General features: G+C 52.8%; 1 protein-coding gene across 5 annotated transcripts in view; it reads right to left on the bottom strand.

The window, feature by feature from the left end:
* Window positions 1–22,056, bottom strand: part of NSD3 (nuclear receptor binding SET domain protein 3) — a 53,495-nt gene that overhangs the window by 2,003 nt on the left and 29,436 nt on the right. For 3 of the 5 annotated variants that reach the window (XM_064175517.1, XM_064175518.1, XM_064175516.1), the window contains 14 exons: window positions 19,854–19,899; window positions 19,180–19,310; window positions 18,494–18,622; window positions 17,741–17,867; window positions 16,167–16,364; window positions 15,033–15,203; window positions 11,037–11,189; window positions 7,524–7,680; window positions 6,260–6,462; window positions 5,659–5,771; window positions 4,355–4,624; window positions 2,427–2,543; window positions 837–978; window positions 105–211 (listed from right to left, as the gene is read on the bottom strand). In XM_064175517.1, the coding sequence (XP_064031587.1) occupies window positions 105–211; window positions 837–978; window positions 2,427–2,543; window positions 4,355–4,624; window positions 5,659–5,771; window positions 6,260–6,462; window positions 7,524–7,680; window positions 11,037–11,189; window positions 15,033–15,203; window positions 16,167–16,364; window positions 17,741–17,867; window positions 18,494–18,622; window positions 19,180–19,310; window positions 19,854–19,899 (2,064 nt within the window). Of the gene's footprint in view, window positions 1–104; window positions 212–836; window positions 979–2,426; window positions 2,544–4,354; window positions 4,625–5,658; window positions 5,772–6,259; window positions 6,463–7,523; window positions 7,681–11,036; window positions 11,190–15,032; window positions 15,204–16,166; window positions 16,365–17,740; window positions 17,868–18,493; window positions 18,623–19,179; window positions 19,311–19,853; window positions 19,900–22,056 lie in introns of those variants that run through there. The other 2 variants (XM_064175520.1, XM_064175521.1) reach the window with 2 other exon arrangements.

Here is a 22,056-nt window from a genome sequence, read left to right as displayed (position 1 = left end):
TGAGGTATAAAAAGTAAAGAAACCAGAAGCCTCCTCCCCATGCCCTCTTCCTCCCCTCAGATGTCTGGACTTGGGATGAGAAGCTTCGATTTCCATCCGTGTACCTTTGGCCGCACTCCTAGGAAACCACTGCAGTTCTCTGCTCCACAATGACACTCGGTCCTGCCATTGCCCAGGCAATCCAAATTATAGTTAAAGGTTAATTCCATCCCTAAAATGGAAAGAGAAGCAAATTCACCCTCACAGACAGCAAACAGAGACAGCAGGGTGACAGGGGCTCCTCACTGGCACTTGTCTCTTCATTGCCTGCGAGGCAGAGCAGCCCAAGCCTGTAACAGTGAGTCTCAAATCCTGCTTTGAGCTCCAACCTCTGAAAGCAGCAAACTCTGCCCAGCTCAGACACAAGCAGCAGCTCTGCTGTCATACTGACCTGGTTTAAAGGAGGGATCAGGTGGAACACTTAATATGGAAAGTCACCACCACAGCAGACAAACGTTGGTGGAAAGATCAGAGCTGTGCTAAGTGCCTGCGTGATGCAGCGTTAACCCTCGGCAGCAAACCCTGCACTTGGCTCTGAGAGCAGCTTTGTGCTTCATAGAATCAACCAGGTTGGAAGAGACCTCCAAGGTCATCCAGTCCAACCTATCCCCCAGCCCTACCCAATCATCTAACTGAAAACTGGAACTGGAACATCTGTCCCCACTGCAGTGAATGACCCAGGCCCTGTAAATGTCACTGCTGTTAAGTGACGCCAGAGGAAAAGCAAAGCGCAGCCAAGCAGGGGACTCAGCCCAGCCAAGCCACAAGCACCCAGGCAGAGCAGTGCCAGCTCCTACCTGCAGGAATGTCACAAAGAGCAAAGAGTCCCACTCTGATGTCACCATTCACTGTCCACTTCTGGGTTTCACAGTTTGGATTACAGCTGTGGTTCATGAAACGAGAGTAGTTCCCCTTGGGGCCAGCATCGATTATCCGGTCCTGGGGACAGAGAGACCTGTTCAGTGCTTGCAGAGTAGAGCTGCTCCTGGCTGCTGAGGCAGCAAAAGTCATTCTTTTGAATTACTCAGAACTGGAAGTTTTCATGGAATCATGGAATTGTTTGAGTTGGAAAAGATCTCCAAGATCATCAAGTCCAATCATCAACCCAACACCACCATGGCCACTAAACCATGTCCCCAGGTGCCACGGCCACAGGCACCCCCAGGGAGGGTGACTGCATTTACCCAGGGAGGTTGTGGATGCTCACTCCCTGGCAGTGTTCAAGGGCAGACTGGATGAGGCCTTGAGCAACATGTGCTGGAGGGAGGTGTCTCTGCCCATGGCAGGCAGTGGGGGTTGGAACTGGATGATCTTCAAGATCCCTTCCAACTCAAACCTTTCTATGGCAACTCAAAATCTCTTCACCCACTCCACTGAAGAGAAACACAAAATCAAAGAGGGAGCAATGCTTCTGCCAGTTCCTGCCCCTACTTCACAGGCTCACAGATGTCAGGGGGTGGAAGGGATCCAAAGAGCTCATCTAGTCCAAGCCCCTGCCAGAGCAGGACCATCCAAGCTAGCTCAGGGCACACAGAACACATCCAGACAGGCCTGCAAAGGCTCCACACAAGGAGACTCCACAACCTCTCTGGGCAGCCTGTGCCAGGGCTCTGGGACCCTTCCAGGCAAGAAGTTCCTCTTGTGCTGAGCTGGAATCTCCTGTGCTGCAGCTTCCATCCACTGCTGCTTGTCCTGTCCCAGGGAGTAGTGAGCAGAGCCTGTCCTCCCCTCCTGGCCCTCAGAGAGTTACAGACATTGATTCAATCCCCTCTCAGTCTTCTCTTCTCCAGACTCTCAGCCCCAGAGCCCTCAGCCTCTCCTCACCAGGCACTGCTCCAGTCCCCTCATCATCCTCACAGCCCTCCTTGGACTCTCTCCAGCAGTTCCTGTCCCTCTTCAACTGGGGAGCCCCAAACTGAAGGCAGTGCTCAAGATGAGGTCTCAGCAGGGCAGAGCAGAGGGGCAGGAGAACCTCCCTGGATCTGCTGGACACACTCTGCTCAATGCCCCCCAGGACCCCATTGGCCTCTTGGCCCCCAGGGCACATTGCTGCCCATGGATGCTCTCCCCCAGCACTCCCAGGCCCCTCTCCTTGGGGCTGCTCTCCAGCAGTCACCTCCCAGCCTGTGCTGCTGCAGTTTATTCTTCCTCCCCGGGTGCAGGACTCTGCACTTGGCCTCGTTGAACCTCATTTGGTTCCTCTGTGCCCAGCTCTGTCTCTGGATGGCCCTCACAGCCTGCAGCTGTCTCAGAGAAGCCTCCCAGCTTGGTGCCAGCAGTAAACCTGCTGAGCAGACTCTGACGGTGCCCTCATCAATGGCACTGATGGACATACTGAACCCTTCAGCCCAGGCAGAGCTCTCCCTGGCCAGGAGGTGCAGCCCTACCTTAGTCACAGTCAGCATATAGAAGTTGGTGACACTGTTCTCGTGCGCGCGCTTGATGCGCAGCCTGCACTCCTCCTCGTCGATCAGCTCCCCCACGTACTCGTTCACAAACTCCCCCTGCAAAGCCAAGGTCAGCACAGGTAACAGCTCCAGCCTTGCTGCTGCTTAGAGTCATACAATCAACCAGGGTGGAAGAGACCTCCAAGCTCCTCCAGTCCAACTTAGCACCCAGCCCTGCCCAACCAACCAGACCATGGCACTCAGTGCCCCAACCAGGCTTGGCTTCAACACCCCCAGGGAAGGTGCCTCCACCACCTCCCTGGGCAGCCCATTCCAGTGCCAATCACTCTCTCTGACAACAACTTCCTCCTAACATCCAGCCTAGACCTGCCCTGGCACAACTTGAGGCTGTGTCCCCTTGTTCTGTTGCTGCTTGCCTGGCAGCAGAGCCCAACCCCACCTGGCTACAGCCTCCCTGCAGGCAGCTGCAGACAGCAATGAGCTCTGCCCTGAGCCTCCTCTGCTGCAGGCTGCACCCCCCCAGCTCCCTCAGCCTCTCCTCACAGGGCTGTGCTCCAGGCCCCTCACCAGCTTTGTTGCCCTTCTCTGGGCACCTTCCAGCACCTCAACATCTCTCTTGAATTGAGGAGCCCAGAACTGGACACAGCACTCAAGGTATGGCTTGAGCAGTGCTGAGCACAGGGGCAGAAGAACCTCCCTTGTCCTACTGCCCACACTGCTCCTGAGCCAGCCCAGGATGCCATTGGCTCTGCTGCCCACCTGGGCACTGCTGCCTCAGCTTCAGCTACTATCCACCAGTACCCCCCAGTCCCTCTCTGCCTGGCTGCTCTCCAGCCACTCTGTCCCTAGCCTGTAGTGTTGCTTGGGGTTGTTGTGACCAAAGTGCAGGAACCTCAGCAGGAAGCTCTGCACGAGAGACACTGCAACAGGCTGCCCAGGGACATGGCTGAGGGCACAATCCTGGAGATGATCAAGATCAGACCTGCCGTGGCCTTGGGCAGCCTGCTGCAGCTGGAGACTGACTGCAGGGAGGGGTTGCACAAGGTGACCTTTGAGGGTCCCTTCCAACCCAGTGCAGTCTGTGACCATGTGAACATCACTGCTGCCTGCTTGACTGGCACAGTTTGCTGTCTCTAACAGCAGGCACTCACAGGTGCTGGCACTTTCACACCTCTCCAGTGGCTACCACACAAGCCCCACCACCCCCACAGCCAGCCTCCAAGCACCCCCACAGCCAGCCTCCAGCACCCCCACAGCCAGCCTCCAAGCACCCCACAGCCAGCCTGCAGCACCCCCACAACCAGCCTCCAAGCACCCTGACAACCAGCCTCCAAGCACCCCGACAACCAGCCTGCAGCACCCCACAGCCAGCCTCCAAGCACCCCCACAGCCAGCCTCCAACACCCCACAGCCAGCCTCCAAGCATCCCACTGCCAGCCTGCAGCACCCCCACAACCAGCCTCCAAGCACCCCCACAAGCAGCCTCCAAGCACCCCCACAGCCAGCCTCCAAGCACCCCACAGCAAGCCTCCAGCACCACCACAGCCAGCCTCCAGCACCCCACAGCCAGCCTGCAGCACCCCCACAGCCAGCCTCCAATCACCCCCACAGCCAGCCTCCAATCACCCCCACAGCCAGCCTCCAGCACCCCCACAGCCAGCCTCCAATCACCCCCACAGCCAGCCTCCAAGCACCCCCAACAGCCAGCCTCCAAGCACCCCCAACAGCCAGCCTCCAAACACCTCCACAGCCAGCCTGCAGCACCCCCACAGCCAGCCTCAAATCACCCCCCCAGCCAGCCTCCAGCACCCCCACAACCTCCAAGCACTCCCCCAACCTCCAAGCACCCCCACAACCTCCAGCACCCCCACAACCCTCCAGCACCCCCCCAACCCTCCAGCACCCACCTTTTTAATGCTCCTCTTTGTCCTGAGGCCCCACCCCCGCCGCTCCGTTTTGATGATCTCGGCGTCGGGGTAGAGCCGCTTGGTGAAGCATTGGTTCTGGCAGCGCTCCCCGGCCGGGCACACCTGCGGGTGGCACTCGTACTGCAGCATCCTGTTGAGGCACTCAGACTCCAGCCCGCAGGGGTTCTCGTCTGAGGGCTTGCAGTTACAGCGAGGGATCTCCGACAGGTCAGCCACCTGGATCTGAACCTTCCCTATCACCTTGTTGGACTGTGGAAGGAAGGAAGGAAGAGGAGAATGAATGATGAAGAACACAGCCTGGGCAGCTTCAGCAGAGGCTGATCATCGACTGGCAGGAGAAGGCAAGAAAATGAGGGCTGTATCCCAGACTGCCAGGCTGGAAGGGGCCCCAGGGATCATCTGGGCTGACCTTGCTAGGTCCTGGCAGTTGCAATGAGCTGGGCCAGCAGCATGGCAAGCTGAGGCTTAACACTGCCCAGTGGAGGGCAATCCACTGCTTCCCCTGGGCAATGATTCCAGTGCCTGGCTGCTCTCACAGGCAAACATTTCCTTCTGCAGCCCACTGGGCACCTCCCCAGCAGTGACTTGTCCCCATCCCCCCTTGCCTTTTGCCATGGGACTCCTTGTACAAAGGGAGTCTCCATCCTGCTGGTGGCCACCCTTGGTGTACTGCTCCATGGCAGTAAGGTCTGCCCTGAGCCTTCTCTTCTCAAGGCTGCCCAAACCCAGCTCCCAGCCCTTCCTCCCATGGCAGAGCTGCCAGCCCTCTGGGCATTCTTATGGCCATCATACATCATCACTATGACACCATTACTTCTCCTCTGGACCCTTCTAAAGGTCCAGAACAAGTGACAGGTTGCCCAGAGAGGTGGTAAACGTCCTTGGAACTACTCCAGGTGAGGTTGTTAGGGCCTGTGAGCAACCTGCTTCAGCTGCAGATTATCTTATACCCTCTAAAGAGTATTTTCTGGCCACCACAACAGTGGAAGAGGCTCCCCAGGGAGGGGGTTGAAGCCCCCATTATTGAAGGCTTTTAGAGGACAGAGAGATGTGGTGCTGAGGGACATGGTTTAGCATTAGACTTAGCAGACAAAGGTTGGACTGGATGAGCTGAAAGGTGCAAACCAATCCTGTGGTTCTGCTTCTGTGTTAAGACCAAACAGAAGAGTCTGGAGAGGAGCAGGGGAATTCTTCCCAGGAATTTCCTCGAGCCTGTTGCACATCCTGGTTTCAAACACAGAACTTACTCATGCACCAAGGAGGAAAGAGAGAAGCCAACTCACTTTGATGTGTTTGTAAGGTGGAGGCTTCCTTGAATTCCTCTCAATTTCCAATGCCTCTTTGCTTTCTCTTTGTGCTTTCAGCTCCTGGAAGCGCTTTGCCGCTTCTTCGAGCGCTGTGTGAGGGGGTGGAAAGAGGAAAGGCAGTCAGCAGCTGCTGCTGTCAAGGCAGGACACACACATGTATGCAATTCACAGCTGGTGTTTCAAAGCTAGGAACAGAACTCCACCAACAGCAACACAGAGCAGCAATGAGTTATCGCAGTGTATCATGGAGAGCGTCGGGCACCGGTACCCAGACACTGCGCAACCATCCCATGCAGCACACCCCAAAGCTCCCTCTTAAACACCCCCCACTTGGTGGAAGGAACTGAACTTGCCCACGACCAACACAACACCGAGTAGGCACTTGAAAAGAAAACAAATTCTTTTTCATCTGCAGTCAAGGGATCCAAGACAATGTTTGCAGTTGGAAGGTGAACACAGAACACTAAAGTCACATAAGAGTCCCATGCAGGTTAAGTGGTGATGGAGACACAAACACGTGGAATTGGGGGTTGGTTTTTTTTTGTCATAAACCACTAGAAACTTTGTTTGGTTTTACCTTTCTTGAAGGTCTTGTTAATACTAGTTTGCCCCTCAGCAAAGCTTTTATCTCCTTCAACATAAGGGAAAACTCTGCCCTGGTGTACCCAATAGTAGTCATGGGAACCAAAGAAAAATACTGGGAAGTCCCCGATATCATGTTTGAGGCCCTGTATGTTGAGAGGCACAGACCTGGGATTGCAGATCTCTGCTGGCCACCACCTGCAAAGCAGCAGAAAGAGAAGGAGGTTAAGAAGCACAGCCCCAGCCTGGGTTGAGAAGTGAAAGCTACTTTGGCTTTCTTCAGGGGACAAGGAACACCTGGAGGAGGTCTCGCTCCAGACTGTGGAAAGCATTGGTGAGCCCTGAGTGGATTTCTGTGCTCCTGCAACCATGGGCTGGGACATCCTGGTTCCAGCAGACTGCCCCTGCTCCTCCACAGCCTGTTAACCTCTGCAGAGCAAACCTAAGAGCAGCCAAGTGTCCATCCCTGTCTGGGAAAAGCAGGATTTCATTTCAGGGGTGGCACTCAGAGAACTCTGGAATGGCCATGGGCAGGGACACCTCTCAGCTGGACTCAGCTGCTCAGGGCATCACCTACCCTGGTCCTGAATGCACCCAGGGAGGAGCCAGCCACAACCAGTCTCAGGCTGAAGAACTTCCTCCTCAGCTCCACTCTCACCCTGCTCTGCCTCAGCTCCAAACCATTCCCTTTGGCTTGGCTCAGACTCCCTCAGCAGAAGTCTCTCTGCAGCCTTCCTGCAGGCTCCCTCCAGGCTCTGGCAGCAGCTCTGAGCTGCCCCTGGAGCCTTCTCCCCTGCAGGCTGCACCCCCCCAGCTCCCTCAGCCTGTGCTCACAGCAGAGCTGCTGCAGCCCTGGCAGCACCTTTGTGGCCTCCTCTGGTCTCTCTCCACCAGCTGTGTCCTTCTGCTGGAGACAGCAGAGCTGGAAGCCGGATTGGAGGTGAGGCCTCAGCAGAGCAGTCAAGCGGCTGCTGCCCATTCTCCTCTGCCTGCAGCCCAGCACACAGCTACCTGCTGGGCTGCATGAGGGCACTGCTGACTCTGTGGGGAGCTTCTCACCCCCCAACACCCCCAGGCCTCTTTCTTCAGGGCTGCTCTCAGCCCACTCTGCACCCAGCCTGGAGTTGTGGCCAGGAATGGCCTGAGGCAGATTACCACAATTGCAGCTCTTCTTCTCCAAGGCTGAGCTGCTCTGAGTTATTGTCCTGTAGCTGCAGAGTCCACCCCAGCACTCGAGCCCCCAGCCCCAGCCCACTTGCCTGTAATTTCCAAGCTTGACCCAAACAATCTGCTTGTACCGCAGCTTCTTGCCAGCTTTACAGTCATTGCAATTCCAGCAGCCCTCAGGCATTTCTATGTTGAGACACTCGGGGTGGAAGGAGGCTGGGCAGGATTCACAGCACAGCAGTTTGCCACCTTTAAACAACGACAACAACAACAAAACACCAAACCCTGCTTGGTTTATAGGAGTAAAGATTGGCTTCCCAACTGACATTCCTCTTAAATCACTCTACAGTTTTCCTTTTGTCCCATGGGAGAACCAGCAGCAGGAGGAGGAGATGGAGCCAGGCTGAACAACGCTGGTTAGAAAGGACTCGGACAGGCAAGCTGGGACTCGACTGCAGCCAAGACACACAGAAACAGGGGCTGGGAGGCTTAAAGGTGAGGGGAGATGTCGAAAGGGACTGCACCTGAAAGCAATGGCACCAGCTGCGAGATCACTGCTGATGGCCATGGCTTGGGTGTGGGCACCAGAGGTGGCTGAGGCTTGGGTTTGGCCCCTGGAGGTGGCCACAGCTTGGGTCTGGGCCCCTGGAGATGGCCAAGGCTTGAGTCTGGGACCCTGGAGGTGGCCGAGGCTTGAGTCTGGGCCCCAGAGGTGGCTGAGGCTTGGATTTGGGCCCCAGAGGTGGTCGAGGCTTGGGACTGGCCCCTGGAGGGGGCCACAGCTTGGGTCTGGGCCCCTCCTGGCAGCCAAGGCAGTGACAGATCAGCATGTTCTGAACCAACACTGCTGTGACTGACTCCTCCAGCAAGCAGTCAGTGCAGGATCCCCCCAGCCTGTAGGCTGATCCCTGCTTTCCTCTGGCAAGCACACAGTGACAGCTCTGTCCCCAGCCTGCTCATCCCACCAAAGAGCCCTTGAGCAGTACCAGCACAGCAGAGAGCTGTCCCCTGTGCCAGGAAGCTCCTTTGGCACACACCAAGGACACCTTCAGCTCAGTGCTGAACCTGACTTGCTGGAGCTTAGACTTACTGGGGCTAAAGCTGTGGATCTGGGGGGGTGTGGAGAGCCACAGGACCATCTCTGATCCCCCCCAGGCAAAGCAAGCAGCACACAGGGTAAAGATTTGAGACCTTGCAAGTGTTGTAAGGCTTTGAACAGGTAAAGAGATAAACCAGAGAGACAACTTCTGGCTACACCAATTTACTTCCTTTAAAATGAAGGAGTTTTTGTGGCCCAGATGGAAAACCTGGCAGAGATCTGAGGGGATTCAAAGCCTTTCCCTCCCCTCCCCCACCCAATCACCACATCCCATGAAGTGTGAAAACTTTCAAGCTCTCTAGCAGAAAAACCTTGGCCACCTATAGACTTTCCCAAGAGTCACAACAAACCATTCCTTGCATGACCAATTCTGTATTTCCTCTGATCGAAAAAAAAGAACCAAAAACCCCAATCAGACCCAACCAGGGTGGGGAGAGGATTTTCCAGAGCTCTTCCCCACCCCAACAGCAACAAAAATCCACCCAGAATCCATAAAAACCACTTTCAGTTATCCCAGTATTTCTTTGCAGAGGAAGTACAGACCCAGAGTCAGCTGCTGACACATTCTCCAAGGTGGTTAAAGACCAAGAAACACAAACTGGAGAAATCAAATCAATCAAACAAAACCAAACACAAAATGTTCGATGCTAAGCAAGAAAACAAACCCAGAATCAAAACTAACTCAGAAAACCAAACCAAAACCAAACAAGCATAAAAAAAACCCAACCCAACACTTTGCTCTCAGGATGCACCAAGGAAGAGATTGCTTGAGCTAAGCAGAGGGCTCAAAATAATTCTTGTTCTCAGGAATGACAGGTGCTGAGGTAAGGCAGCAGCCTAGCAACGTGTCCAAACGACCTGGCTCTAGGATGGGGTGAATTGGGAATCCTCCTGAACACTCTCAGGACACCAAATGTCTGTGGGGAATAACACAGGACAGCTGAGGAGTTCACAGAGAGAGTTCTCTCCCCCCTCTCTGTGATGCATTCAGAGATGCTCCAGCACCACCCGATCCAGAACGAGCCATTTGCTAGCCCAGAGCTGCAGAGAGCTCTGCCCAGCAGAGATCACATCCCAAAGTTGCAGGGAGGTCTTGTCCAGGGCAAAGACCTCATCCCAGAGCTGCAGGGAGGTCTGAGTTTTGCCCAGCACAGAGATCCCATCCCAGAGCTGCAGAGACCTCTGCCCAGCACAGAGATCCCATCCCAGAGCTGCAAGGAGCTCTGCCCAGCACAGAGATCCCATCCCAGAGCTGCAAGGAGCTCTGCCCAGCACAGAGATCCCATCCCAGAGCTGCAGGGAGGTCTTGTCCAGGGTAGAGATCCCATCCCACAGCTGCAGGGAGCTCTGCCCAGCACAGAAGACCCATTCCAGAGTTGCAGAGAGCTCTGCCCAGCACAGAGATCCCATCCCAGAGCTGCAGAGAGGTCTTGCCCAGGGCAGAGAACCCATTCCAGAGCTGCAGGGAGCTCTGCCCAGCACAGAAAATGCATTCCAGAGCTGCAGGGAGCTCTGCCCAGCACAGAAAACACATGCCAGAGCTGCAGGGAGCTCTGCTTAGCACAGAGATCCCATCCCAGAGCTGCAGAGAGGTCTTGCCCAGGGCAGAGATCCCATCCCAGAGCTGCACAGAGGTCTTGCCCAGGACAGAGAACCCATCCCAGAGCTGCAGGGAGCTCTGCTTAGCACAGAGATCCCATTCCAGAGCTGCAGGGAGCTCTGCCCAGCACAGAAAACACATGCCAGAGCTGCAGAGAGCTCTGCTTAGCACAAACACATGCCAGAGCTACAGGGAGCTCTGCTTAGCACAGAGATCCAGGCAAAACCTTCCTGCCTTCGTTCCTTGAACATCCTCTGTCTGAACACAGCCCCCACCACACCCTCATGCAACCTGAGAATTCCTTTCTTCTCTCAGGCTCTGCAGGAGCTGCTAAGAAGGTCTGAAAGAGAAGATCCTTCCTTTGCTCCCATGCATAAACCCAAAGCTGTTCTACATCCTCCTGCACCAACATCAAACTCTGCCTTCTCTTTGCATCACTGTGCCAACAGCCTTCCCTAAAACCTGGAGTAGCTGCAAGGAGATCCAAGCTCTTGCAAGGAGATCCAAGCTCTTGCAAGGAGATCCAAGCTCCTGCAAGGAGATCCAAGCTCCTGCAAGGAGATCCAAGCTCCTGCAAGGAGATCCAAGCTCCTGCAAGGAGATCCAAGCTCCTGCAAGGAGAATTTAGGGACAGCAATTATTTTAAGCCCTTTTAGAATAACAGGAACAAAACTGGATCAATCAATAAATCAAAATTGCCACCAACATGAACACAGGCTCACAATAACCAATGGGTGAAGCTCACTGAGAAGCAGCAAAAGTGGTGCTGGACAGGCAGAACAATTTCTTGGTTTGATTTCAAAGAGAAACAATAGGATTAAAAAAAAAACCAACCAAACCAAACCAAAAAAGGCAAAATAAATGAAAAAGAGAGAGAAAGAGAGAGAGAGAAACTCTTTTGGTTACCTTTCTCACATTTCTTTTTGGAAGCTGACGAAGGAGGAGGAGGAATCATAGGTAATTTCATCAACTCAGCACGATTTGATTCGTTCAGTAGGTAGTGGGACTTATAGGCATATGAACTGAACAGGGGGTCTGAATGGTCCTGCACTACCAACCCTATACGAAACAAACAGAAAGAGGTGAGTTGCAATGAAAGTACCCATGATTCCAGAGGGAGGGAAGCAAACAAAGCCAACAAAAAGGGACAGAAAAGAAAGAAAAGAAAACCACCTCTGGTGCAGCTCGGTGTGGATGGGGAAATCCAAATGAAAGGAGGAAAATGAAGGAAAAGCTGACAGAGAGGACTCTTGGCTAAGAAAGAGGTCATTGGGGAATCACAGAACAGGCTGGGTTGGAAAGGACCTCTAAGGTCACCCAGTCTGACCCCCTCTGCAGGCAGCAGGGACATCCTCAGCTAGAGCAGGCTGCCCAGAGCCCTGTTGAGCCTCACCTTCAGTATCTCCTGGGATGGGCCCCAACCACCTCCCCAGGCAACCTGTTGCAGTGTTCCAGCAGCCCCATGGTAAAGCACCTGTTGCTAAGAGCCAGCCTAGGCCAGAAAGAGGCTATCAGTGAATTACAGAATGGGCTGGGTTGGAAGGCACCTCTGAAGGTCACCCAGCCCGACCCCCTCTGCAGCCAGCAGGGGCAGCCTCAGCTAGAGCAGGTTCCCAGAGCCCCGTCGAGCTTCACCTTTAATACCTCCTGGGACGGGCCCCAAACACCTCCCCAGGCAACCTGCTGCAGTGTTCCACTACCCTCATGGTATAGAACTTGTTCCTAATATCCAATCTGGGCTAGAAAGAGGTTATCTTGGAATCACAGAATGGGCTGGGTTGGAAGGGACCTCTAAAGGTCATCCAGTTCAGCTCCCTCTGCAGGCAGCAGGGGCAGCATCAACTATGAGATCAGGCTGCTCAGAGCCCTGTTGAGCCTGGCCTTGGATATCTCCTGGGATGGGCCCTAAACACCTCCCCAGGCAACCTGTTGCAGTGTTCCAGCAGCCTCATGGTAAAGAACCTGTTGCTAAGAGCCAGCCTAGGCCAGAAAGAGGCTATCAGTGAATCACAGAATGGGCTGGGTTGGAAGGCACCTCTGAAGGTCACCCAGCCCGACCCCCTCTGCAGCCAGCAGGGGCAGCATCAACTAGAGCAGGTTGCCCTCCTGAGCCTGATGTGTTGGGAGAGGCTGAATTCAGCTGAGCTACAGAAACTTTTGCTGAATGAGCTCCATCTGAGTGGGTTTTGGTTTCACAGGTTGGAAGGAACCCTTGAAGGGCATCTCTGTCCAACCCTCCTGCAGTCAGTGAGGACACCTGCGACTAGAGCAGGCTGCCCAAGGTAATATCAAGGCTGGTCTTGAGTGTGTCCAGGGATGGGGCCTCAACCACATCCCTGACCAACCTGTTCAGCATCTCACCAGCTGTACTTTCACTCTTTTATTTCTGCATTTAGAGACAATCAGAGATTCACAGAATGGGTTGGGAGGGACCTTGAAGATTAAAGTTCTGCCCACATGGGCAGGGTCACCTCCCACTAGCCCAGCTTGCTCAGGGGCTCATCCAACCTGGCCTTCAACACCACCAGGGAGCCACAACCTCCCTGGGAACAAAGCAAAGGCACCAGAGCTCAGTCTGTGCGGCCCAGCTGCCCTCCCAGCTGAACAGTACAGGCTGGGGAGGTAGGGTCACTGCATCAAAGCTCATGCAGGCAGCTGGGGGCTACAAGCTGAAAGGCAGAGACACCAGAACTGCCCCATCCCACTCACTACATCTGCCTGTAAGGTCTGCCTGTGGAAGTGCTTTGGTAAAGAAGTAGAAAAGCCCAGGAGAGGGACAGTGACCCTGCAAGGCAGCAGAGGGGCAAGAGGAGGTGGAGGCTCTGCCCTGCAGCCTTTGTCCTTCAGTCCAGCTCCACCACCCTGCCCTCCCCCAGCTGCTGTGGAGCAGTCAGGGACTCTGCTGTCTGCCTGCCCTTCTTCCACAGGATGTTTGCATCCCTCTGTCCTGGTCCACCAAGAAGAGTTTTCCTTCCTTGCTCCAAAGAGTCAGGCAGCCCAGGGGAGAGCACCACAGCCTCTGATCAGAAACACTCAGCCACTAACTCGCAGGGAGAGCAGAGCAGCTGAGACCCAAAGAAGCAGGAAAGGTGAACTAGCCAAGAGAGCCACTTCTTGCCCTCCCTTGATGAGGCACAGGCAGAGCAGCTGCCAAAATGCCCAAGACTGGCTTCAAGGAGAACGGTGCCAGCCTAACTGGACAGCATGTCCCCAGGAGGAGTCCCAAAGCCAGCCTGCCCCACAGGCAGTGAGGTGAACTGAAATGTGCTTAATGAAAGGAACCACATGGAAGTGAGCAAGGAGTCCTAAAATATACATCAAGGGCCTCATGATGAGCAGGTCTGTGTATTCTATAGTCTCTTACCTATGTTCTCTCACTTCAGCAGAGCTTTGCATCTCAACACAAAGCTTCTCCTCCTGACCTCAGCTCGCACTGATTAAAACCCCTCCTTGCACACAGGTGGCCCAAGCATCTCCAGAGCCTTCAGTTCAGAGCAGGCACTTCCCAGTGCTCCTGCCACAGATGCTGTCCTCACCTTCTGTGATAACACTGCCAACCAGCTCTAAACACAAAGCAAACCCTAAAACCCTAAAAGAAAGAGCATCAAGGCACTATTCTGCTCTGCTGATGTGATTCACACCACACAGATCCTGTTTTGAGGTAGCCCTAAAAGGTCTGAATAAGGCCAGGAAAGGAGAAACACTGAACCACCTTGAGTGTTCTTTCTACACATCCAGAGGAGCCTTTCTAAAGCCCATGTTAGAGCTCACTGTCCCTCAGCTTCTGCTGTTGTTACATTTGGTTTTACACTTGATCCTTTGCGGTGCCTCCTAATTGCTTGTAAAGGAGGAAAGGGGAAGAAAGAGGAAAGCAGACAGCTCCTAATTGCTTGTCAAGAAGGGGAAGAGAGAGAGAGAGAGGTAGAAGGGAAATGATTCTGGCACCATCTTTCCCTTGCTACCGAAGATCTCTAAGTTACTACTCTGCCCTTGCACATCCAGGCCAATCATGCCCACTCTGAACCTGAACACTGGTGAGGAGAGATCACTCCAGGGTTCAGCTCAGTTTCACTCCCTTGGTAGTGACTCTTTTGAGCCACTGAGAAGAATCCATCCGACAGAAGCTTCTGGAATACTGTTTAGGACAGATACAGTTATCCACCCCCTCACCATCTCACCTCAGTTATTTGAGAGAAGAAGGATCTGCCTGCAGTTTGAGACTAAAGCACCTGATGCAAGCTGGCAGCCTGGTGACTTAAAAGCCATAAAGTAGTAAATGGAAACAAGGGGGAAAAATTAAAAGGGAAAAAAAAAAGGCAAACTTTGAGACACAGAAAATCCCAGCATGGAGCCTGTTCATGCAGTACTGCAAATGATTTGCTTTCAGAGCTCTCAAGTGTGACAGGAGTTAGAAATTACAATGAGTTGGAGGTTTGGGTTTGTTTTCTTTGTCCTACTTTGTGTCTGAATCCAACCTTTTAGCCTTCAGAACTGAGGCAGTTTGAAGTTTGTGAGTGGTGAAAGAATCTCCTTCTGCTTAGCAGACAACAGATAAGAACCCAGCATCCCTTCCCACTTTGCAAAGGTTGGGATTTGGGGGTTGGGAATGCAGCTTTTTCCTACTGGCAGGACAAGTTGGGCCTTCTGAGTGCCTGTTTCTGAGGTTCAAATGTGGAGCAAAGCAGCAAATGAAAGTTTTATGACAACTGCTGACCAAAAAAAAAAACCAAAACCAAACAAAAAAAACCCCAAATTCATATCAAATCAAATCAAAACTCACAGGCAACATTTAAATCCCCCAGAGCCCTCCCAGGGACTTCATGAAATAGATATATATTTTTAAGCACTTAAGTGGCCACAGAAGTATAAATGAAAAGGGGAAAAGAACCAAAGTGTGCTCACCTCTTGCACAAACGAAACAAAAGCCTACATTTACAGCTGATGAGGAGTGACTCCTTTTGGAATGGTTACTACAGATGAGAATGTGGGATGACACAAACAAGCTTCCTGCAGCAATGCAGCCATCTCCTGAGTGATAGGCAATAGGGCATCTGAAACATCTCACCATGCGACCTGTTCAACAGAAAGGCAGAGAAATGCTCCAGCTCACAGCCTGCAGGCAGGATATGGGCAGAAGACACCAACAGGAGGAGCTTTAGAAGTGTGACTTGATGAGAGAAAAAGGAGAAACATTTAAACCTCTCAAAGAAATGTTTCACACAAGTTAAATCTTAACTTCAAAGCTCTGTGAAGGGAAAAACCAAACAACAAACAGGCTCTCAGTCATTCTGCACTCTACTTGCTTTAATGGCTCAGTTGATCTCTAAAAGGTTTCTTTTTCTTCCTTGACAAATCATTGTTCCAAAGGCCATTACCACCTGTCCCTTTAAAGAATCTCATTCCTTGGCCTTGCTCTACCAGCCCTTGGCTTGCATTAAGCCCAGTAATGAACGTTGTGGATCCACCTAACTTCACCCTGGCCTTGCTCTACCAGCCCTTGGCTTGCATTAAACACAGCAGTGAACACTGTGGGTCCAGCTGACTTCCCCCTGGCCTTGCTTTACCCACCCTTGACTTGCATTAAGCCCAGCAACAAACACTGTGGATCCACCTAACTTCACCCTGGCCTTGCTCTACCAACTCTTGGCTTGCATTAAACCCAGCATTGAACGTTGTGGATCCACCTAACTTCACCCTGGCCTTGCTCTACCAACTCTTGGCTTGCATTAAACCCAGCATTGAACGTTGTGGATCCACCTAACTTCACCCTGGCCTCACTCCACCAGCCCATGGCTTGCATTAAACCCAGCAATGAACGTTGTGGGTCCAGCTGACTTCCCCCTGGCCTTGCTCTACCTGCCCTTGACTACCATGAACCCCAGCAGTGAACACTGGCTCCAGCTAACCTCACCTTCACCTTCTCCCACCCCTAGCGCGGCCTCGCCAAGAAGGAAATCTTTCCTGCTGCGTGCTGCAGGGAGAGCTCCATCCTTCAGCAGGAGGATGCCCCCTGAGCTGCTGCTGCTGCGGGCTCACCTTTGCTGGCCTTGTGGATGTCCTTCTCCACGGAGCAGGCCGTGCAGCAGTGCTGCGGGCAGCGGAAGCCGCGCGACTCGAAGAGGGCAGTGGCGAACTTGCGGACGCAGGCCTCGTGGTAGAACTTGCCGCAGGTGCTGACGGAGCAGCGCTTCACCTCCCTGCCAGGCTGCTTGCAGGAGAAGCAGGTGTGCTCCCCTGGGCAAAGGCAGGAGGGAAGCCTCTTTGAGACAGATGCTACAGCACCACACAATTGTTGTGGTCGGAGAAGAGCCTTTAAGATCATCCAGTCCAACCCTCCTCTGACTGTGCCAAGGCTGGGGCTAAGCCATGGCCCTCAGCACCACATCTCTCTGGCTTTGAAACACCTCCAGGGGGGAGGATTCAACCACCTCCACGGGCAACCTGGACCAGTGGTTGAGAGCCATTCCAGAGAAGAAGCTTTTTCTAATGTCCAACCTCAATCTCCCCTTGTCACAGAGGAACACATCCAGACAGGCCTGGAAAGGCTCCACACAAGGAGACTCCACAACCTCTCTGGGCAGCCTGTGCCAGGGCTCTGGGACCCTTCCAGGCAAGATGTTCCCCTTGTGTTCAGCTGGAACCTCCTGTGCTACAGCTTCCATCCACTGCTGCTTGTCCTATCCCAGGGAGCAGTGAGCAGAGCCTGTCCCCCCTTCCTGACCCCCAGCCTTCAGAGAGTTATTGATTAAATCCCCTCTCAGTCTTCTCTTCTCCAGACTAAGCAGCCCCAAGTCCCTCAGCCTCTCCTCACCAGGCAGTGCCCCAGCCCCCTCATCATCCTTGGAGCCCTCCCTTGGACTCTCTCCAGCAGTTCCTGTCCCTTTTCAAGTGGGAAGCCTAAAACTGAAGGCAGTGCTCGAGGTGGGGTCTCAGCAGGGCAAAGCAGAGGTGGAGAAGAACCTCCCTTGACTTGCTGGACACACTCTGCTTAATGCCCCCCGGCATCCCGTTGGCCTCTTGGCCAGCAGGGCACATTGCTGTGCCATGGATAACTTGTGTCCTGTGTCCTGTCACTTGTTCCTTAGAAGGACACCAATCCCCAGCTCACTCCAACCTCCTTTCAGGAAGCTGTAGTGAGCAGTGAGGTCTCCCCTCAACCTCCTTTTCTCCCAGCTGAACACCCTCAGCTCCCTCAGCTGCTCCTCCTCAGCCATGTTCTCCAGACCCTTCCCAGCTTTGCTGCCTTTCTCCAGACCTGCTCCAGCTTCTCAATGTGCTTCTTAGAGTGAGTGGCACAAAACTGAACCCAGTGGTTCACTCAAGTGTGGCCTCACTGGTGCCCAGTCCAGCACTGGTGTCATTGCTGTTTGCATGCAAGTCCTTTATGCTGAGGAAAACTCTCAGCAGTTTAACACTTTTGTTTTCTCCCTCACCAGGCTCTTGCTAAGTGGAAAATGAGAATCTGGCCTCAGAGGTTAAGACACTGAGACAATGACCCAAACCCAGAGCCAAAGCCAAGCAGCTACCACCTCTGCTTGCCCTGAGCAGCAGATGGCTGCTCAGCAGAAGGGAGGTCCCTGCCTGCTGCTCAGGCACAGGGAGACACTCACCATTTTTACACTCAGTGCAGATGAACTTCTCCTCAGGCAGGGACTTGAGGCCCAGACACTCCAGGTGAAAGAAGCTGCAGCATTCGCCCTCGCAGGACACCAGCGACTCGCCTGGGCTCTCGCAGATCTGCAACAAGCAGACACAGCCAGTCAGAGAGAACCAGAGGTGCCTGCAGCCCAAAAGGCCACCTACTGCCAGGGCTTCATGAGGCTCAAATCTCTCCAGACATTCAGAGATTTCAGAGCGGTTGAAATCTCTCCAGAGCCAAGGTGAGGCAGGAGAGCTGCACCCTGCTCTGCTACAGTGCAGGCTTGTACAGAGGAGAGGCTCTGCAGCATCCACTTGGACAACTCATTTCCTCGTGCAGCTGAAGAGCCAGAGCAGCTTGGGCCTCTACTATTGACCAGAACAGTGGCCAGAAGATTCCAGAACATTGGAAAATTCTCACTCTGCCTTATCCTGGAAGACCACCTGGAACCTTCAAATGGAACAGGAAACTACACCTACTTTTTTTCCTACTTGTGCTGGCAGGTCTGGGTTAGATCCCACTTCCTAGTTTTTGAGTTTTCTGGCATGCAGGGGGGCTTGGGAATCACTCCCAGGGCATAAAAGCCTTCGAAGAGCCTTGATATTGTGTCTGAGGTGCTGACTGGTGAGGCAGCTAAAGCTAACTTGAGAAGCCTGTTAGCTCACACCGGCAGGAGTGGATGATCCACCTCTAGCACTCATTCCTGCCCAGCACCACCACTTACCTGACACACACTGTCCTTCTTACTGGTTCCAGTTCCTCTCCTGGATAGACTGGAGTCTACTGACTGCACATCAGAGGCATCAGCATCAGCTGTAGCTGATGGGCTGTCTGAACGCTTCCCAAAGCTACCCTAGAGAAGGAGAGATCCAAGGCACTCACACAAGACACTTCCAAAGGACACTGAAAGAAAGCTAACTGATGTCACTGCTCATCAGATCACTCAACATGTCAAGAGATCTCTCAGCTAAGACTTGGCTGCTCAAAGCCTCATCCAGCCCGGCCCTGAACACTCCCAGGGAGGAGCCCTCCACAGCCTCCCTGGGCAGTCTGTTCCAGACTCTCACCAACCACACTGAAGAACTTCTTCCTCAGATCCTGTCCAACCCTGCCCTGTCTCAGCTCCAAACCATTCCCCCTTGCTCTCTAAACACCCTCATGAAAAGTCCCTTTGCAGCCTTCCTGTAGGATGCCTTCAGGTACTGGAAGGCAGCTTTAAGGTCCCCCTGGAGTCTTCCCTTCCCTAGTCTGAACAACCTCAGCCCCTTCAGCTTATCCTCAGAGCAGAAAAAGCCTGAGGCTCATTGCTTGGCCATGAAACGTGTACCACATGAAGTTGACAAGCTCAGCAACATGCAACTGCAAAACTAATCCATGCTGCTGCCAGGTTAACCAAAGCAGTGCCTCTACCTGTACATCATTGAGTCCTCTGGAATCAGAGTCAGAGGTGTCTCTGTAGGCCGAGCTGGTCAGCTCCACGTCGGTCGAGGCACGGCTCCTCTTCTTTAAAGGCTTACAAGAATCTGAAATCTCGCTGGCACCTTAACACAACACACTACAGTCAGTTGGAGCAGATCTCCTCAGCCTGGGGCTTCAAATTCACACAGGGAAAAGGAAAGGGAGAGGCAGCCTGCAACTGTGCTCTGCCTGCTGGCCTTCGTTTGCCGTTTGGAATTTGGACGCTGGTTTAATTCTCTCTGAAAAGCTGAAAGTTAACTGAAAACCACCCCCAGGACGACCCCTTGGCAAACTTCTGCAAGTGCTGACAGAGTGGAGGAAGCCCCTAAATTGTCTGTAAGAGAGGATAAACCCCCAGGAAATGAACTTTTCATCATTCACCTCTAAAACCTGGCTAAGGAAAGGCTTTTTGGTTTTCAAGAGCTGCCCAGGCGAAGGACGTGCCTGAGATGCTCAAACAGCATCCTTCCAACTAGCAACACAAAGCAACCAGCAGCGACCCAGAAAGCCCTCTCAGGAGGAACTCAATCAGCACCAGAAAGCATCAACCCCTCACAGCCTGCAGAGAGCAAAGCCCCACTGCTGCTGTGTGATGAGCCAGGGAGCTGAGCTCCAGCACCACTCACCTTTCTGCAGTGCTGTCTTCACTGCTGTCAGTGGAACCATTTCAACCTGTTTGAATAGGAAAATCCAGAGTTAAAACCAGAGGAATTTTTAGCCCTAGTATTAAAAACAAAACATTTCAGTGGTTAGTATCTCTGAACTCAGATGTAGTCTGTCCTCCCCTCCTCTGAAGACTGCTTGTCCTGTGGGCTCAATCCTAGCTGCCTACGCTGAAGGCCAGCAGATGAGGCAGCCACACGTGCGCCGGGCAAAGGTCCTTCCCAAGAGCTCCTGGTGGGCAGGAGGATGACAGAGCTGAGTTATCCACGTCCAGCAGGCAGGAGCAGGGTTCTGGGAGGCAGCCCTGATACTCTGGTAGCCCCACACCTCTGGAAGCACACATCCCCCTCGGCAGCTCTGCCCCGGGCTTAGCCTGACGCAGCGCAGGGCTGCTTACGGCGCTCCAGCGCCCTGCGCTCTCCTCAGCTGCTGGCAGCGCCTTTGCTCCCAGTGGAGAGCCCTGCAAGAGACCTGCCACGGCCTGCACACAGCTTGGCTGGGCCCTACACGGCAGTTGCAGGGCCCTACACGGCAGCAGGTTGCAGTCTCAGGCCAGAGCTAAGCAGACAAGTTCACAACCTTGCAAAAATGCTTCGAGTTGTTGGTCCTAACAGCAGGGAGGGGAAGTTTAGAAACTGCTCTGCCAAGGTCCAAGCAACAGGAGAGAATTTGGTGCCTGCACAACAGTCAGAGGAGAAGGCTGCTGCCTAAAATCCTGGGGTTTAAGGTTCAGAATTACAAGTTACTTCTTTTACAGAGTGGTTACAGATGCAGGGAGGAAACAACATTTGGCAAATATTTAAGGATTATTCTCTACTTTTTTTAAAAAATACTTTTATTTTGTTGTACAAGAGGTAAAAACATACAACAGAAGGGTTTGGGGAGGATACATTTGGCAATACAAATATAAAATCTAAGACAAATCACTTTTATTTCTCCACTGGTCACTGTAACAGTAGCATTTTTCCCATTCAATTGTTTTCCAGTTATCCATTTTCTCATACCAAGCTGTTGCAGACTGACTCTTGGGAAATCACTTGCAAGAGGAAACTTGACTTTGGGGGTAACAAATATTGTTGCATCACTGTGAGGAGTTAGAGAGATTGGGGTTTAATATAACTTAATACATTCAAAAGGTTATGCTCATTACAGTGCATCTGAGTTGAACTCTCTAGGCGGTTACTTCTCCTGAGAAAAGCACTTTCACATCCATAGTCTTCATTAGCTAGAAGCAAGCCAGGCTAAGTGGGATCCACGAAGCTCAGATTGTTGGTTCTTACACCTTAAGTTTGAACAAAACCCAAACCAAAAAGCACACAGAGCATTTACAACCAGAAAAGGACTCGTCTGAAAACAGGGAGGCTGCCACAGCTTCTGGGCCAGAGGCTTTGAGCTCAAGCTCAAGGCTTAAAGTTGCTTTAAAGTGGCTTTAAAATTAAAGTGGCTTTTAAACTTGCAGTAAAAAACAAGCCCCAAACTTTGCAGGGTTCAGAGCATTTCTGCTGAGCACAGCCACGAGTGCTGCAGAGCTCTTCAAAAGTGAGAGCAGGGAGAGACTGGCACAGGTCGCCCAGGGAGGTTGTGGCTGCCCCTCCCTGGACGTGTTTAAGGCCACGCTGGAGGAGGCCTTGAGCAGCCTGGGCCGGTGGGAGGTGTCCTTGCCTAAGGCAAGGGGTTGGCACTGGATGATCTCCAAGATTCCTTTCCAACCCAAACCATTCTTTGAGTCAAAACTCCAAAGCAAAACAGGAGAAGAAAATAAGTGACTGGGTCCACTTTCAACCTCTGAAGTGAATCAAGTGCAAAACGAAGCAGCGAGGGCAAAGAATAAGTTAAGAGCTAAAACAATTTTTCCCCTTCCATAGAAATCTTCAGCCTGACTGTCCCTTTTTTTTTTTTAAATAGAAAACTTCTCCCTGGGGGGAAGAAAAAAAAAGCTACAGAATGAAACAGTTGCTATAAAAACACTCAGGTTTCAAGTGGGGAGACCCCTCAAGGTAGGGGGGGGGGAAGCCAATCAAGCAGGTAAGGAAAAGAACCAACAACTTTGACAAGCTTGTCAAAAAAAGCATCCTCAGTTGTCATGTCAATGTCCATCCTCTGAGCTTTCCTCCTCATTTCCAAGCAGGATTTTTCCCTCTTTTTTTGTGGGTTTTTTGTTTGTTT

Source organism: Pogoniulus pusillus, chromosome 42 (genome assembly GCF_015220805.1).
Source record: "Pogoniulus pusillus isolate bPogPus1 chromosome 42, bPogPus1.pri, whole genome shotgun sequence".
NCBI lineage: Eukaryota > Metazoa > Chordata > Aves > Piciformes > Lybiidae > Pogoniulus > Pogoniulus pusillus.
Note: the sequence above shows the minus strand (reverse complement) of the source record. Positions and strands in the feature narration are given on the sequence as shown.